Below are 17,054 nucleotides of genomic sequence, written 5' to 3' on the forward strand. Positions count from 1 at the left end.
GAATATGGTAGAGAAAGAAAAAGTTGATGGAACTCCCTAAACCCTAAACTCGTTTATCATTTATGCTTTGTTTGGATTGGGAAGTGAGAAGTTGAGGGTGTGGGAGAGTGAAAGTGTGAAGTGTGAAGATTTGAGAAGAAAGTGTAAAGAAAGTTGATGGTGTATTAATGGATAAAATCAATTTGTGATAGAGAGAATAATCAGGATAAAAATAATTTATGATAGAGAAAATAATCAGGATACAATCACTATTAATGGGTAGTATATCTCATGTATATTAACATATTTTGTAATATCAATTTGTCTATAATTAGGAACGTAATTATAGGATGCTAAGTTAGGAAAGAATGTGTAAGATTCTACTGATATGGTGTATATATGTATCTCCGTGGTGGAGGAATAAAACAGGTTGAATAATATATATTCCTTTTTGGTATCAAAGTACAAAACTCTGATACCCGACAACCACAAAACAAAGGCAACGGGGCACAACCAAGGCTGCCAAAGCAGAGCATGAAAAAGGAGGTGCTAAGAAGACCTACTCGCCATATGATCTCAACGCAAGTGACAATCTCGAAAACATAATCACGCAAGTCCAATTGCACGATGAAAATTACGACGAATGGGCAAGAAAAGTGAAGATCTCGCTTCATGCTTGGAGGAAATGGGGGTTCATCGATGGAACACACATCCAGCCAAAGGATGAGGCACCCGATCTTGAAGACTGGTGGACCATGTAGTCCATGATCGTCTTTTGGATTCTAAACACCATTGAACCAAGCTTACGGTCCACAATAGCTTATGTTGAGACTGCACATAACTTGTGGGAAGATATTAAAGAAAGATTCTTGGTTGTGAATGGACCTAAAATTCAACAACTAAGGTCAGACTTGTCAAGATGCAAGCAGGAAGGAATGACAGTGGCAACTTACTTTGGAAAAGTGAAGGTTCTTTGGGATGAGCTTGCTAACAGTGACAAAATTCCATCTTGTACGTGTGGTGGATGCAAGTGTGGGATTGGTGCTTAGTTGGAAAAACGAAGGGAGGAGGAGAAGGTTCATCAACTTATTATGGGGTTGGATGACTCAAGTTACGGGATAGTGAGATCAAACATTCTGGCCTCAGACCCATTGTCGTCTCTGAACCGTGTATATGCAATGTTGATACAAGAAGAAAGAGTGAGAATGATACCCAAATCCATGAAAGAAAGGGGGTTGGTCGTGGGTCTCGTGATGCAGGCCAACTACAAAAAAAAAGGGTGTGGAGATGCGGTAGAAAAATCAATGATGTGCACTTATTACGGTAAAAATGGTCACGCCAACTGATCGGATGTCCCGAATGGTGGGGTGACAGACCAAAAAGTGAAGGAAAATGGAACGACAGATGACGTTAAGGGATGAGGAACAAAGGTAATTTAGCACGTGCAAATGTGACACATGCTAGTGGAAGCAACAACCAAGCCAACAATGAAGACAAGAAACTTGAGATGGCAGGTTTGACCAATGAGCAATGGAAGGTATTGGTTGATATGATCAGCAAGCAAAAATCAAATGAATCAGAGAAAATGTCTGGTAAGAGCATTTGGGATTTGTGGATTATTGACAGTGGGGCATCCAATCATATGACCGGACCTCTGGAAAGTTTGTGTGAAAAGGAAACTATACAAGGGTGCCCCGTGGGGTTGCCTGATGGTGAACGTGTTCTACCTTGCAAGCAAGGAACAATGACTCTTGAAGAAGGACTTGAATTAAAAAATGGCCTTTATGTTCCCAAATTAAAATGCAATTTACTTTTAGTACCTCAATTGGCGGATGAAAAAAACCGTGTTGTAACATTCACTGATAAATTGTGTATTATACCGGACCGCACTTCGATGACGTTGATTGGAGCAGGTGAACAGAAAGATGGGCTCTATTGGTATTGTGGGGTACACAAGGCTCAAGCATGTCATGTTAAGATGGAAAATCAACTAGCACTTTGACACCATAGATTATTTAAAATTGTGCAAATGCTTTGTGACATAAGTGAGAAATGTACTCGTGATGAGTTGAATAAAGTTTGTGAAAAATCGAAACAAACAAGAGACAAGTTTTTCTTGAGTGATCATCAAACTTTGAATATTTTTTATTTAATTCATTGTGACTTATGGGGTCCTTATAAAACTCCTTCATCCTGTGGTGCTTCATATTTTTTTGACAATTGTGGATGATTGCTCACGGGCAGTTTGGATCTATTTGTTAAAGGAAAAAACAGAGGTATCAGTGACTTTGAAAAAAAAATTCACACTTGTTGAGCGACAATACAACAAGTGTGTTAAAATGATTCGCTCTAACAATGGAACCGAATTCATGTGTCTAAAACAATATTTCATTCAGGAAGGTATCCTTCACCAAACTTCCTGCGTTAGGACCCCACAACAAAATGGGTGCGTAGAACGCAAGCATCGAAATATTCTAAATGTTGCTCGATCATTACGGTTTCAAGGCAATCTTCCTATTAAATTTTGGGGGGAATGTGTTTTGACTGCGGGCTACTTAATCAATCTCACGCCATCCTCCATTCTAAAAGGAAAATCTGCCTATGAAGTGATCCATGGATGTGTAACCAGTTACGCGCACTTACGCGTATTTGGCTCATTATGTTATGCTCACAATCAAAATAGACAGCGGGATAAATTTGATAGTCGTAGCCGGAAATGTGTGTTTGTCGGGTATCCATTCGGGCAAAAAGGATGAAAACTATTTGATTTGGAAACATAAAGTTTCTTTGTCTCTCGTGATGTACGTTTTGTAGAAAATGAATTTTCATATTTGGAAGTCCAACCTCCAAAGAAGGTCATTACACCTCTTGACCTACCATTACAATATATAATTGTTGAAGAACCTTTAGAAAATGGACCAGGCCCACACCTTCGTCATGAAGTTGCCTCCTCAAACCCAGATGAATGCATAGTCAACCAACCTATTGCATCTCCCATCCAAGACAGGGGGTATTGCCCTCACAGAAGGCTCCAACCTCACTGTCAGCATCTCCGATTTGCGCGTAGAAGACTTGGCGCTACCCGCAGAACCACCGTCGCGTACGGAGGAAGTGGTGTCGTCTTCTTCTTCACCACCAACGATGGTTGTGGTTCCCCTTAGACGAGGGCACCACGCAAAGACGCCTTTAGTCCGATTGCGCGATTTTGTCCCTGCCACCACGATACCATCGAGTCCTTCTGTCCAATCACCTCCTCCAACAAAATCCTCAGGTGTGTTGTATCCTATACATGATTTTGTGAATTGTGATTCCTTTTCTAACCACCATCACAAGTTTTCTTGCCTCTTTGCACATAGAACAGGAACCCCTATTCTTTTCTCAAGCGGTCTGAGACGCTCGGTGGCGTGAAGCTATGGCACAGGAAATTCATGCTCTATAACTCAATGAAACCTGGAAACTTACCCCTTTCCCTCCAAGAAAGAAGGCACTTTGGTGTAAGTGGATCTACAAAATCAAATACAACTCTGATGGAACAATTAAAATACTCAAGGCTCGATTGGTAATTCTTGGCAATCATCAAGTGGAGGGTTTGGATTACAACGAGACGTTTTCTCATGTCACAAAGATGGTAACCATTCGCACAACTCTAGCCGTGGCAGCCGCCAAAGATTGGGAGCTTCATTAGATGGACGTTCACAATGTGTTTCTCGATGGCGATCTTGAAGATGAGGTTTATATGAAACTCCCTCCTGGCTTCCAAGTATCTCAACTAGGGGTAGTGTGCAAGCTTCAAAAGTCTCTTTATGGCCTCCGACAGGCCCCCGAGTGTTGGTTTGCTAAACTATCTTCTGCTCTAACTCGTTACAGGTTTCAACAATCACAAAAGGATCATTCCCTGTTTTCTCTCAATAATAATGACATACTATTGGTCGTGCTGGTCTATATTGATGATCTTGTGGTTGTAGGGAATAATGACACTGTCATCCAATGTTTTAAAGGCTACTTAAATCAATGCTTTCGTATGAAAGATTTAGGTCGCCTCAAGTACTTTCTGGGGATTGAAGTTGCTCACTCCCCCAACGGAATATTCCTTTGTCAGAGGAAATATGCCTTAGATATAATTATTGAAGTTGAATTGTTGGGTGCGAAGCCCGCCACTACACCATGTGAAGAAAATCACAAATTGGGTTTTGCTACCGGTTCTTTTCTTTCTGACCCTGCTACTTATCGTAGATTTATTGGGAGGTTAATTTATATGTGTTTCACTCGATCTGACCTTGCCTATAGTGTCCAAGTTTTATCTCAATTTATGCAAAATCTATGCTCCGGGCATTGGCAAGCTGCTCTTCGTGTTGTTTGATATTTAAAGGGGCATCCTGGACAAGGAATACTCCTACCTCGAGAGAACAACTTACAACTTTCCGGGTGGTGTGATTCTGATTGGACGAGTTGTCCTCTGATACGAAAATCTCTCACAGGGTGGTTTATTCAACTCGGTACTTCCCCAATCTCTTGGAAAACCCATAAACAACAAACAGTCTCTGCCTCTTCTGTTGAGGTTGAATATCGCTCAATGGTTAAGACCACCCGAGAATTAAAGTGGATTAAAGACATGCTCTCTTCTCTTCACGTTCCTCATCCTTACCTAATTCGTCTTTACTGCAATAGTCAAGCGGCGTTTCACGTTGCTAAAAACCCGATCTTCCACGAACGCACCAAAATCATTGAAGTTGACTGCCACCTTGTTCGAGATGAAATCATTCACAAACACCTTCTTCCATCATATGTGCCCCCACATACGCAACTAGCTAATATCTTCACCAAAGCTCTTGGTGCTAAAAAGTTTGGGGTCATCCTGGTCAAGTTGGGCATTCAAGACTTACATGCTCCAACTTGAAAGGGGGTGGGTATTAACGGATAGAATCAATTTGTGATAGAGAGAATAATCAAGATAAAATCAATTTGTGATAGAGAAGAAAATAATCAGGATACAATCACTATTAATGGGTAGTATATCTCATGTATATTAGCATATTCTGTAATATCAATTTTGCCTATAATTAGCAACGTAATTATAGGATGCTAAGTTAGGAAAGAATGTGTATGATTCTACTAATATGGTGTATATATGTATCTCTGCGATGGAGGAATAAAACAGGTTGAATAATATACTCCTTTTGGGTGTTTGGATTGTTGTATGTTAGAATGGATGTGTGAGGAAAATTTATTGAAATATGTGAGTGATGCGGTGGTTGTAAGGATATTTTGAATTATTTTTAATTGTGTAAATTGTAAGATTACAAATTTATCCTTGTGTATAAAAAAAAGAAGTAAATGATAATTATTTTGTGCACATTTTAGTTAATTAAAATAATTTAAAATTTCAATTATAAATAATAAAATAATGTAGAATTCAAATAAATAAATAAATAAAATATAAAATTTAAATATAATTATATTGTGTTTCAATTTATTATTTTATTTTATTTTTGTTAATTAAAATAATGTATTTAGATAATTTTAATATATTTTTTATTCTTTAAATTATATATATATAAAGTAATGCTCTCGATTCTCCAATAAAGATAATGCAGCCTAAATTTGATTTATGCATAATATAAATTAAATGTTAAAAAAGTTGCATTCAAAACAATATTATTCTCTAAATAAGTACCATGAAAACTATCATGAAAACCTTAATATTAAATAATAATTTCTCAATGTTCAACGTCAAAAATAACAATAACAATTCATCAATGTTCAACATGAAAAATAAAAATAAAAAATAAAAATAACAATAACATAATGATAAGACAATCAATGGTCTTGATGACGTTGAATGTCATTCAAAGTATCCTCAATTCGCTCCATCCTTTACTCAACCTTGTTAAAATGGGTATTCAGGTTCCTCATACTTTCTTGGATGTTTTGCATCCCACCCCAAATTTGGATTAATATTTTGGTTTGATTGGGGATTGCGGGCTCAGGTTGACTGGCTTGAATATCTTCTTTGTCAAATTTAAGGTCTTCTTCATCTGCCTGGTCAAGCCTACCAAGTTGTCATACACCATTGACCTGAAATATATTTATTTTTCTCATACTTTTTTTTCCAAAGTAATGATTTCATCTTAGCATTATTGTTGCATCATTTGACAAGTCCAAACCATACACCTACATGATTCGTGTTACCAAAATATCATATGACAGAGACATATTGTTATCCGGACATTTCATCATGTGTTGCATGATGTAGTGAGGCCAATTAATCAATATATTATTTTAGATGGACCACATCGTAAAAATGTCTTCATTCAATAAATATAAGCAGAATAATTTTTAAATTTGATTGTAATAGACTTTTCAGCTAATAAAATAGGAACAATAATTAAGAATTGTGTTATATTTAAAATGGATTTTATATGACACTTAAAATATCATTTAAATGAATTTTCAATAATAAATATATTTAACTTATGAATTCAATTATCAATAATATAACATAAATTCTATTACTATATTAATATTTTTATTTTAAATAATGCATATAATTATTTTTTATTAATAAAAAAAATAGTTTATATTAATAATAATAAGTCAAATGTTAGGATTCAATTTTAACTTTTAATTAGTATATTAAAAATTGTATACATATATAAATTAATATCTAAAACTGTATATAATATCTTAAACTAATAAAACATATCTAAATTAGTATATATAATAATTATTTTAATACGCATAAATATTGAATGATTGGATAGGGAAACAATTATTAATTTTAAATAAAATAAATATTTTTTTCATAAACAATTAAATAATAAAAAAATACTTTTGTAAACAAAAGAATTAAAAAATAAAGGAATAATATAAAAACAGAAAACAAAATTGAATGTGTTCTGATTAATTCCTACTAATAAATAAAAATCATAACTACATTAATTCATCATAATTACATTAATTCATTGTATATTTAAAATGGATTTTAATTAACACTCACAAAACTCATTTAAATGGATTCTCAATGATAAATATATTTAAATTTTCAGTTTAATTATAAATAATATAACAAATTCCATTAATAATTAATATTTCTATTTTTAAACCACAAATTTAAAACAAAAACAAATTATACATTAAAAAAAAACAAATGTGTGAAAGAACAAAACAAGAACACACAACTGGGACGAAGAAGAATTTGTGTATGAAAACAATACACATTTCATTAAAAAATATTTTAAAAAAATCACGCTAAACAGAAATTTCACATTTTAAAAAATATGAACATAAGCGATTATTCACTACTTTCAAAATACAACATAATCGATTATCCAAAGTTTTAAAAAGCATAATCTACTATGCCTTCAGTTAGAAATCACACATAATCAGTTATGCTACAACATAATCGATTAAGCTCATATTTACACACACTAGATAATCGATTATGCTCCCAAAAATAATACCTAATCGATTATGTTGAATACATAATCGATTATCAACAACATAATCGATTAAGTGTTGTGTGATTTTTCAGTGCTAATCGATTAGGCACGCTACTGAATGCTAACCTGAGATGAAAAATGCAGTACCAAACTCACTCTCGTACCACTCTGCTAATTCACGAACCTCTCCAAGCCCACTCAATCAATGGAAACGTCTTTCGATGAAGATTTTGTTTGAATGCATCGTTAACTTTCCCATAACCATTCTTTTATATACGTCGTGAATGAACATTGTATATTAATGACCTATCTAATATGAATGACTGCATTCATTGCAGTCAACATGTTGATGGTGAGATAAAGTCAGGCATCTCTAAAAATCGTATTGTGCATGACATGCGTGTTCCTTTTCTCGTTGTGCATGCAATGACAGTGTAAATGTGCTACACGTGTAAGATAAATTTCAATTCAAAAAAGTTAACCAAGGGTAGCATGGTATTTCAACGTGTCTGACGTGACTTTCTGCTTTGGGTTCTCTCTTTTATCTTTATTCTTGTGAGAAAACCCTAAACACTCCATTTTCTCCGCCCACGCACCCTCACCCTCAACTATAAGCTAAACCAAACGGAGGTGACACCCTCTCATTTGTCTCACTTGTTAAAAACTTCAAATATAACTTGTAATTTAATTGAGGAACAAAATATTAATGTCATTAAATATATAACTACAAATTTCATATTTATATATAGATACCATTAAATTGTTACGATAAATAATTAATTATGTGGATGAATGAATGCAAGGATTAATTACATGAATAAACTCATAATGTAAAAATATTGATAGAAAAAAAGTATGGATTAAAGCAATGATATATATAGATATAGTATATAATATTTTAAAAATAAATTATAAATACAAAAAATATATAAAGTTTTACTATATCTGAATAAATGACGGACAAATTTGTCAATTCCGAAGATATTTAGATTTACTTTGGAAAAGATCTGATCTGAACACTATACCTGAGAATCGGGCAAAGTCCATATGCCAGTAGATCGGGTCGGGTCGATTCGAGAAAATCCAACCGTCCATTCTGCTTTGCACTATCTCATCAATCTTCTATTCTCTTTTGCCGCTTCCTTCCGATTCCGCAACCGTCCTTCGAATTCCGGCCACCGGAGTTCTCTCGGTTTTCTGTCCGGGCGGTCTTTCTTCAATTCCGTTTTCCCTTTGATCTCTCTCAAATATTCTTTCTGCACCTTCCTAGGGTTTCCTTGACACCATGACTTTCTCCGAGGACGAGGACGAGACTCTGGCACAATTTCTGGAATCAGAGGTTCTCTCGGAGGTCTCTGACAAGGTATTGCGACTTTTCACGATTTTAGATTCTGTTGTGTGTTAGACGATAGATTAGGGTTTTTGATTTGGGGGTTCGCAGAGAAAATGTTTGTTTTGTAATGGCTCTATTGGAAATTGTGGCGTGGTAGCTTTAATTTGAGTTCTGTTGTTGCAGGAAGAGGAAACTGGGGAGGAACGAAAGACAAAGAGAAAGCGGGTAGAGGAGGATGAGAGTACTAAAGAAAAACCAAGTTCTGATTCATCACCTGCACAGAAGAACATTGTTGTCAATAATTCGGTGGTGCTGAGAAGGATTGAGACTGGTTGTTTCAGCAAAATTCCACCCGAGCTTTTCCATCATATCCTTAAATTTCTGTCTTCTGAGGTACCACGTAGCGCAGTTTTCGTTTTCTGTGTACGGAAATGTATCTTTTTAAGTTGTTTTTAATAGAGAACTCACCTTTAATCGTGGCACCTTATGTAGATGAATTTTATTTTCTTGTCTGCCTTGGCATATGAATTAGCTGACTTTTTTTTATATTGGTGCAGGACCTTGTTTCTTGTTCCTTAGTCTGTCGATTTCTAAACTGTGCTGCATCGGATGAGGCATTGTGGCGTCGTCTGTAAGTACATATTGTTTCTTACTCAAAGTTGCATCTTTTCAAAGTGTTGTTGAGATATGATATTTGTTAGAGATTTAGCTTAGGATTAGGTTTGTGGACTGGTTTGGATTTTATATCGTTTTGATTTGGGAGTTGATCACTGTCAATTAGCTAGTCTTGATGTTCTACTTGACTCAGGAGTGCCAGTCCCATATCTGCTGGGTATGAGAGACGGAACTCCCTGTTTGAAGTGGAGGCTGCTCCTATTTTATCAGCTTGGCTTTGAGGAGTTGGTTCTCCTCTTTTTAAGTTCTTGTTATTTATGTTTCCTTTTTTACATGTTTGTTATGCCAATAGTAATGGTAAAAACTTTCAGGTACTGTATGCGATGGGGCCTTCTTCCCCCTACACGGAAGTTAAGGGAATGTCCATGGAAAAAGTTATATATTCAGGTATTTGCACTATTTATATTTCCGTTTTTCTTAGTAGTATTTCATTGTTTCATCAATTTGTGATTTTTGGTTGAGGATTTTGATTACATAAATTGAAATATACATAACTCACGTTGAAGAATGTATTTTAATCTTGACTCTTAGAAACCTGGATGGAATTAATCAACTGTACTTTGTGAATTTGTGTGATCTCATATGCAGCGTGATGGAGAGGACATGATTGAACTTGTTAGGAACTGCCAAAATGAGTTTAAGGAGTACTACATTCAAATGCAAGCAGCTAAGCGAAGTCAAGCTCCTCTTCCTTCACAGGTAATGATTGAAACTATTATAATGTGGAACTCTATACTGGTGTGTTGAGTTCCTTTCAGCTATGTAAAGAAAAGCTAGATTAACAGTTCCAGTCCTTCTTCAAATTTTCATGATCTGCAAGTGTCTCTCCTTTCAGTCGAAGGGGGAAGAAGGGACGGAGCTGAAGTTTATATAGCAATGATTGTTTGCTTTTGTTCCTACTGTCTATCTTGATTGAGATTTTATAATATTATTGCTAATGTTGTTTTGGATAGTAAATTTTCATCTTTTATATTATGATTTCTTTCATCTACTTATTTATACATCTATATGCTTCATAACTTTTTGTTATTTGTCCCCTTTTTTCTGCATATGAAGTTGAAGGACGATAGGATAATTCTTGACAAAACATTAGCTGATCAAGTGGAATCATGGAAAAGCAGCAGGGGCCTAAGTAATACAGTGGTGACTGATCATACTTGTACTGGGGAAACATGCTCTTACTACCAAATTGGAGATGTATTTATTTGTGAGAAGACTGGACAAGTTCATGGTGGGAGCATTATCTATGTCTGCCAATGCTTCTAAGTGCTTTAATTGACGTTTTTTTACATTAAACTTTGGTCTGAGTGGAACTTATAATTTGCGTTTATTTTCTTTTGTAGTTTGTGATGATACATGTAGAGAAGTAATTATGGATCCCACAAACGAGCTTTTGGTATGTACAATATCAGGGCACTGTTTTGATAGATTATTGTCACCTTCCGAAATGGAGCCTGATACTGTAAGTCTGAGTGTTCTTTAACATGGTATTTTATACTGTTTTACTGCATCTATAATATTTTATATTGATCTTTTAAAGCGCCCAGTATCTATAATAAATTTATACTGTTAACAGAGTTAATCATATTTATAATAAGTAAGTTGATGGTTACTTTTGTGAAACCTCCTATTGGTTTCTATTCTTTTAAAATTTCAGGAGCAGCTGCAAGGTGCTGCGACTGATGAGGCAGAACCGTTTATGGGATCTGGCCGTTTTGGTAAACTTATCTCTTTGGCTTCGTTCCTTTTATCTGGAGTTGTTAAAATCAGCCCTTGCGCATCATCGCATGCATCTTCATTATTCTGACGCATCTTTCCATTTTAACAGCACGAGCTTATTTGCTGGGGTACAATTGTGCTGATGAAAAGGAGCTTGAAGCTACTTTGAGGTTTTGCTGATCCCCATTTTGAGCTCTATATTGGATGATCCTAGGTTTCATCATTTACGTATTTGGCGTTTACATTAAATATGATGTAGTTTCTATTGGCAGAAGAATACTTGCTTAGGTTAAGATTAAAACTCTGCTTTTGTCTTGTCTTATATATTACTAGTTTCATCCTTTTAATGTATGTATAGTTGAACTTAAGTAGAAAAATTCCTTTTCTCTCGTTACTGCAATAGTTGGTTCGTTATGTTACAAAATTAATATTTAGTGACATTTTAAAGTTGTTATTTTCCAAAGTTATTGCCAAAATTAATTGCGTTCTATACCTATATTACATGGCTGATTTTTGTGCCTTTTGTTTTTTTGCTTAAATTAAGTTCTTGTTGTACTGTTTAAATTAATAAAATCTAATTAAATAATTAACACTCCATCTAATCTATTCTTATAAATTATAAAATACAATATGAAAATTGAAATCTTGCTCTGTTCGTTGTTCTTAACTAGACATTCTTGATACTTTCCTCTGTTTTTTTTTTAATCTTTTTTATTTATTTCTAAATTGAAAGAAAATTGACAATAGTTAAAACTAGTTTTATATTACAATTTAAATTGTGAATTTAAAATTCAAAATTATATATTAAAATTTTATTATTGTTAATTTTTTTTATCCAATTTATTATAAAGTGATTACTTACCTTTGTCTTCATTCTTCTCGTATGAATGTGGAGAGAACATAATGCAATTGAGAATTAATTTACTTTTGGTTCAGACTAGCTCTCTTTATTGTATTTTCCTTTTTCAGTCAGGTTGTCTTTTGATATTGCAGGTGTTTAGGGTTATTGGCTTCTTTTGGAACTTCTTTGATTTTCTTTAGACTCTTCCATAAACTAAATAAACACATGCATACCAAAAACTGTCGTGTACTGTACTTATATATCATCTTAAGAGAATGACTCATTCTCTATTTGCTAGTAGATATGTCTAGTCTTTTTAAGTATACACTTTATTTCTTTTATTTGTTTAAATCAAAACACGAGGATGCCATAAAACATTTTTTAACCTTACAACTATTATTGAATTTATCTTTAAAATGATTGAATTAGAGCGTATACGAAAACAATTCATATTTTTATTATGAAATTAATCAAATATTTTGTTTTTTGAATTAAAATTGCAATTAAGATTTTGTTTGATTTTAAAAATAAATTTAATTATTTGGATAAAATCATATCCCCCCTCCACACTTTCTCATAAGTTGACTTAAAAATCCCTTGTACCAATGTCTTTTATAGTATTTCCTTAAATTATTTCCTCTTAATTTTACTTTCTATTCCAGGCAAGTGAAATTGGCTTCTACCTTGTCCTAGGTTTTAAAAACTAAACTATCTATTAATTGTTGTTAAAGTATTATTGATTTGAAAATTATAAAGATCTTATTTAAGCAATTGAAAACTCCAAAAACAAAAATACTGATTTCCGAAAGTTAAATAACTAAAATATATGATCACTAATAAAAAAAACAAACCACTTATTTCTCACTTTAAACCAATTTAAGTATGCATATTTTCATCAATAACCCTGCATCTTAACCAAAGGAGGAAACAGTACACTTGTGGCCAATGAGATAGTTAAGTAGAAAACAAAAACAAAAAACTATGCAAAACATCAAATACGCAGAATAAAACGGCGAATAATAAAACTCGAAAGTTAAAAAACTATGTAAATATTGTGAGCCCCTCGTATATTATATGAATGAATCAGATCCTCTTTTTTTTTTTTTTTTAAGAATAGAATAGGATGCGTTAAATCAACCAAAATTTGTGAATATAAAAAGGTCATGACATTTTTTTTTTATTTCCTTTACAATGGTAGTGATGAAATTAGAATCTACAACCTCACTAGAATGACCTAGTGGATTGAGTACAATTCCTTTTAAATAGAAGAAAAAATAACTTCCTTTATAGTTAGTGACATATATTTTAGTATTATTGTTTTGGGCATAAGCTTTATATTTTTATATTAAGTCAAATATATTTTCCCTTTTAGTACTAAAACTATAAATATTCCCATTTTTTTCTTGTTAACTTACTCATTTATGTTAAACAACTAACTCAATTGGGATAACAGATAAAATAGTAATATGTCTTAAACGTTTTCAAAATAAATAAATAAATCATAGAACAACAAATTACATATTTTAATACTAAAAATAATGAATTATTTAAAGCACAAACAAAATTCACGGTCAAAGAATGTATCTTTAGTCATTGTTGAAAGAATGATTTGTAAATTAATATAGTAACTTTTTATATGTTCAAAGGAAAAGTTTAATTTTTTATTTTTATGTATTGATATATATTAATGATAATTTATCATATTCCCAAATTTATTTGTTGTTTTGTACATAAATGGAAACTTTGGAATGGTCCCTACCAAAAAAGAAAGGTTTAAGCAAAAGCAGAAGCGTGACATTTATGCGCATACGATAGTTAAAGAAAGTGGGAAATTCCACGTGTCTCTCTGCTAGGGGCTTGATTGCATGCTACGCGTCCCTGACGCGTTATCCACCCTTCTTTTGACCATCTATAAGATACATTCTCTTCTTTCTATTCACAATAATAATAATACTTATTATTATAAATACCTATTTCTCACCCTCTTTCTTCCTTTCCAATTTCTCAATTTCTTTCTCGCCTTTCTGCAAAATCTAAATCTGTGAGTTCTTTCTTTCTCTTTATGCTTTCCCAATTATTAGTAACTCTCCACTACCAATTTTCATTGAATTCTGTGTTTTTACCTTCTTCATCTGCATAATAATCTTCCCTTTTTCTTTGTATTTCTGATGCTATATTTCTTTCAATTCATGATGTATACATGGCTGCTGCTTCAATGTTGTTGTGCTAGTTCATAATTCAGTGATGCTTAGGCTAATGTTATTTTATAATGGTTTCTCCTAAAATACCGCACCTTCTCATGTTCTTGTGTTCACAATGGTTTAATCAATATCGAAAATGAAAGTTCTGATTTGCATGCAAGATCTGTACGGCTTGATTCATTTTTGTGTTGGGTTGGATTGGAGAATGCCCATTTTATTTAATTTGTAAAGCTGTGTGTTTTCTTGTTTTCTTTATAGCTATGTAACTAATGTGTTATTTTTTTGAATTTATAGATTCCTGATAGTGAATCATCAGCTTTTTCCCTTGAAAGATGGGAGGTGGTAAGGACAAACATGGTGAAGAAGAAAAAGGAATGTTCTCAAATCTGGCTCATGGGGTAGCTAGTGCTTATGGTCACGGTGGCTACCCTCCACAAGGGGGATATCCTCCTGGCTCCTACCCTCCTCCAGGGGGATACCCATCTGGTCATGGCTACCCTCCACAAGGTGGTTATCCTCCACAAGGCGGTTATCCTCCACAAGGTGGTTATCCTCCACAAGGTTATCCTCCTGCTGGTTATCCCCCTGCTGGTTATCCCCCTGCTGGGGGTTACCCTCCCGCAGGTTACTCTTCACAAGGCTATCATGCTCCACATGGTATTATTCTTTCATTTTTATTTATCTTTATTAAATCTTTTAATCAACAAAATGATTGTAACATGGGGCTCATGGTTTAAAATGATCTTTTTGACATACTGGTGTCTTTTAAACCAATCTATATGCTGTATGATTTACATTACAAGTTCCATCAACATAAACTTGTTTAGCTAATAAACAGTTCATAAAGGAGATATGTTAACTTGGACCCGTGGTAATGGTTGTTAATGCTTTATGGCCACATTCTTGCTCTCAATTGTAGATTAATACTGTCTACACTGATGTTTTCATAATTTCAGTATGTATCATGACTGTCCTCTACTATGTTTGAAATTCGCTATCTGTTTTGTTGTGTTTGTTTAAACTCAGTTGACTTATGCATTGCGCATTTAAAAGGATTTTCCCCGCAGTTGGAAATTTTAATAATATACTTGAAGGAATCTAACTTCCATGCTTTGTCATTAGGATCTCATGGGTCTAGTGGACACAGCGGTATGGGGGCAGGGGCAGGGGCATTGCTCGCAGGTGGTGCTGCTGCAGCAGCTGCTGCCTATGGGGCTCATCATTTGTCCCACAGTCACCATGGACATGGTGGATATGGTGGTGGATATGGTGGTGGATATGGACACATGCCCCACGGCAAATTCAAAAATCATGGCAAGTTCAAACATGGGAAGTTCGGCAAGCATGGGAAATTTAAGCACGGGGGGAAGTTTGGCAAGGGTATGTTCAAGAAGTGGAAATGATGATAGTTTGTGTATATGCAACCGCAATTCTAGATGCTGGTGCGGATTGCTTTTATAAATAAACTCTACTTTGTTTGATGTCCATCTATACTTTGGTGGAACTCTAGTGTTTTTTATTTCTTTGACATAGACAAAGATGCATCATCAATTCCTTATGAACTGCAAATAGATCCCTGGATAATATCTGCGAGCTTGCAGTTCCTTTAGCAAAGGATTGATTCATGTAGCCTGGGTTTATTTTACTGAAATGAGAATGGATTCATCAATCTTTATATGAAGAATCTTAAACAGAATATCTTGTATGTATAGTGTATATGTTGTATTGTGTACTGGTGAAAATACTTCAAGGTTGGTTCATATATAACATATAGTATTCTGGTGACTGCTGTCTGAATGGGACAAAGTCAAAAGGGTTGTATTGACACTATCTTTTCATCACCATTGTGTTCTCCTTTTCTCCATGTAGAGGTTTAGGCTTGACCCATGACGGGTTTCATCTGCGCATCCAATTTTCTATTTATTTTTAAAATAATATGACATTTATGGTTAATGTTCATTTTAAAGTTAAATTTTTTTATATATTGAGTTTTGTTTATACTTTTATTATTTGCTTATTGTTACATATGATCTACTTTATTCTATTTCTATTTACTGTAGAGTAAGAAATGCTATCTTTTAGTATGAATGACAACTTTTATATATTATGTTCTCCTTTTTTCATGCTTTTGTTTCAAATTACTTTCAATCAACTTTGCATCAAAGCCTCAATATACCTCAAATCAACGAAAAGCTCAAATTAATATTCCCACACTTACATTTTTTATCAATTTCCAAAACAAGTTCAAAGCTACTTTAATCCCTAAGGTTGGACATATCATTGGATTTCCACTTTCAAAACTTGTAATGAGCTGCAAAATCATCAAGAAAAATGTTAATAAGGCTCAAAATAATATACTCAAAACACTTTCAAAACTTGTAATGAGCTACAATATCATCAAGAATTTTTTTAATAAAGCTCAAAATAATATACTATAAACACTTTCAAAGCTTGTAAAATCATCAAGAAAAATGTTATAAGGCTCAAAACAATATACAAGTGGAATTAGTGCAAAATATGTTAATTAGGCTAAATAGTACAAATGAAAGAAGGTTTAAATAATATCAAAATCAATAATTCATGTCTGAACAAGTAGTATAAAAAAAAGAATCAATTCAATTTCACCACGGTATGTTCTACTAGAAAAATCTATAGCCTAATTATCATGTAAAATTTATTACACTGGGAGTGTAAGAAACAAATTATATTTTAAACCTCTAATTAAAAATGGAGAAAAGTAGATTGTTCATCAAAGTTTTAAAACTTAGTGTTCATTGATAACTATGTGAAACTATGCGAAACTAAACTAGTAATACACTCCATCAAATCAAACATTGTCTTCAATGCGAGAATATACTGCAGAAAGA

The 17,054-nt window shown here is 33.7% G+C and overlaps 2 protein-coding genes across 2 annotated transcripts; both read left to right on the plus strand.

Moving 5' to 3' along the window:
- The first annotated feature begins 8,376 nt into the window (after nt 1-8,376).
- LOC137811088 (F-box family protein) lies at nt 8,377-11,621 on the plus strand. Its single transcript, XM_068612676.2, has 9 exons — nt 8,377-8,781; nt 8,935-9,144; nt 9,309-9,382; nt 9,738-9,813; nt 10,015-10,125; nt 10,483-10,657; nt 10,770-10,888; nt 11,084-11,144; nt 11,255-11,621. The coding sequence occupies exons 1-9, from the start codon at nt 8,704-8,706 to the stop codon at nt 11,323-11,325; spliced, it is 975 nt and encodes a 324-aa protein (XP_068468777.1). The 5' UTR covers nt 8,377-8,703; the 3' UTR covers nt 11,326-11,621.
- Nucleotides 11,622-13,904: 2,283 nt separating this feature from the next.
- On the plus strand, nt 13,905-15,862 carry LOC137811089 (uncharacterized). The gene is made up of 3 exons (XM_068612677.2): nt 13,905-14,027; nt 14,482-14,844; nt 15,310-15,862. The coding sequence occupies exons 2-3, from the start codon at nt 14,520-14,522 to the stop codon at nt 15,588-15,590; spliced, it is 606 nt and encodes a 201-aa protein (XP_068468778.1). The 5' UTR covers nt 13,905-14,027; nt 14,482-14,519; the 3' UTR covers nt 15,591-15,862.
- Nucleotides 15,863-17,054: the final 1,192 nt, after the last annotated feature.

Source organism: Phaseolus vulgaris, chromosome 2, assembly GCF_051622355.1.
Source record: "Phaseolus vulgaris cultivar YP4 chromosome 2, ASM5162235v1, whole genome shotgun sequence".
In the NCBI taxonomy this organism is placed as follows: domain Eukaryota; kingdom Viridiplantae; phylum Streptophyta; class Magnoliopsida; order Fabales; family Fabaceae; genus Phaseolus; species Phaseolus vulgaris.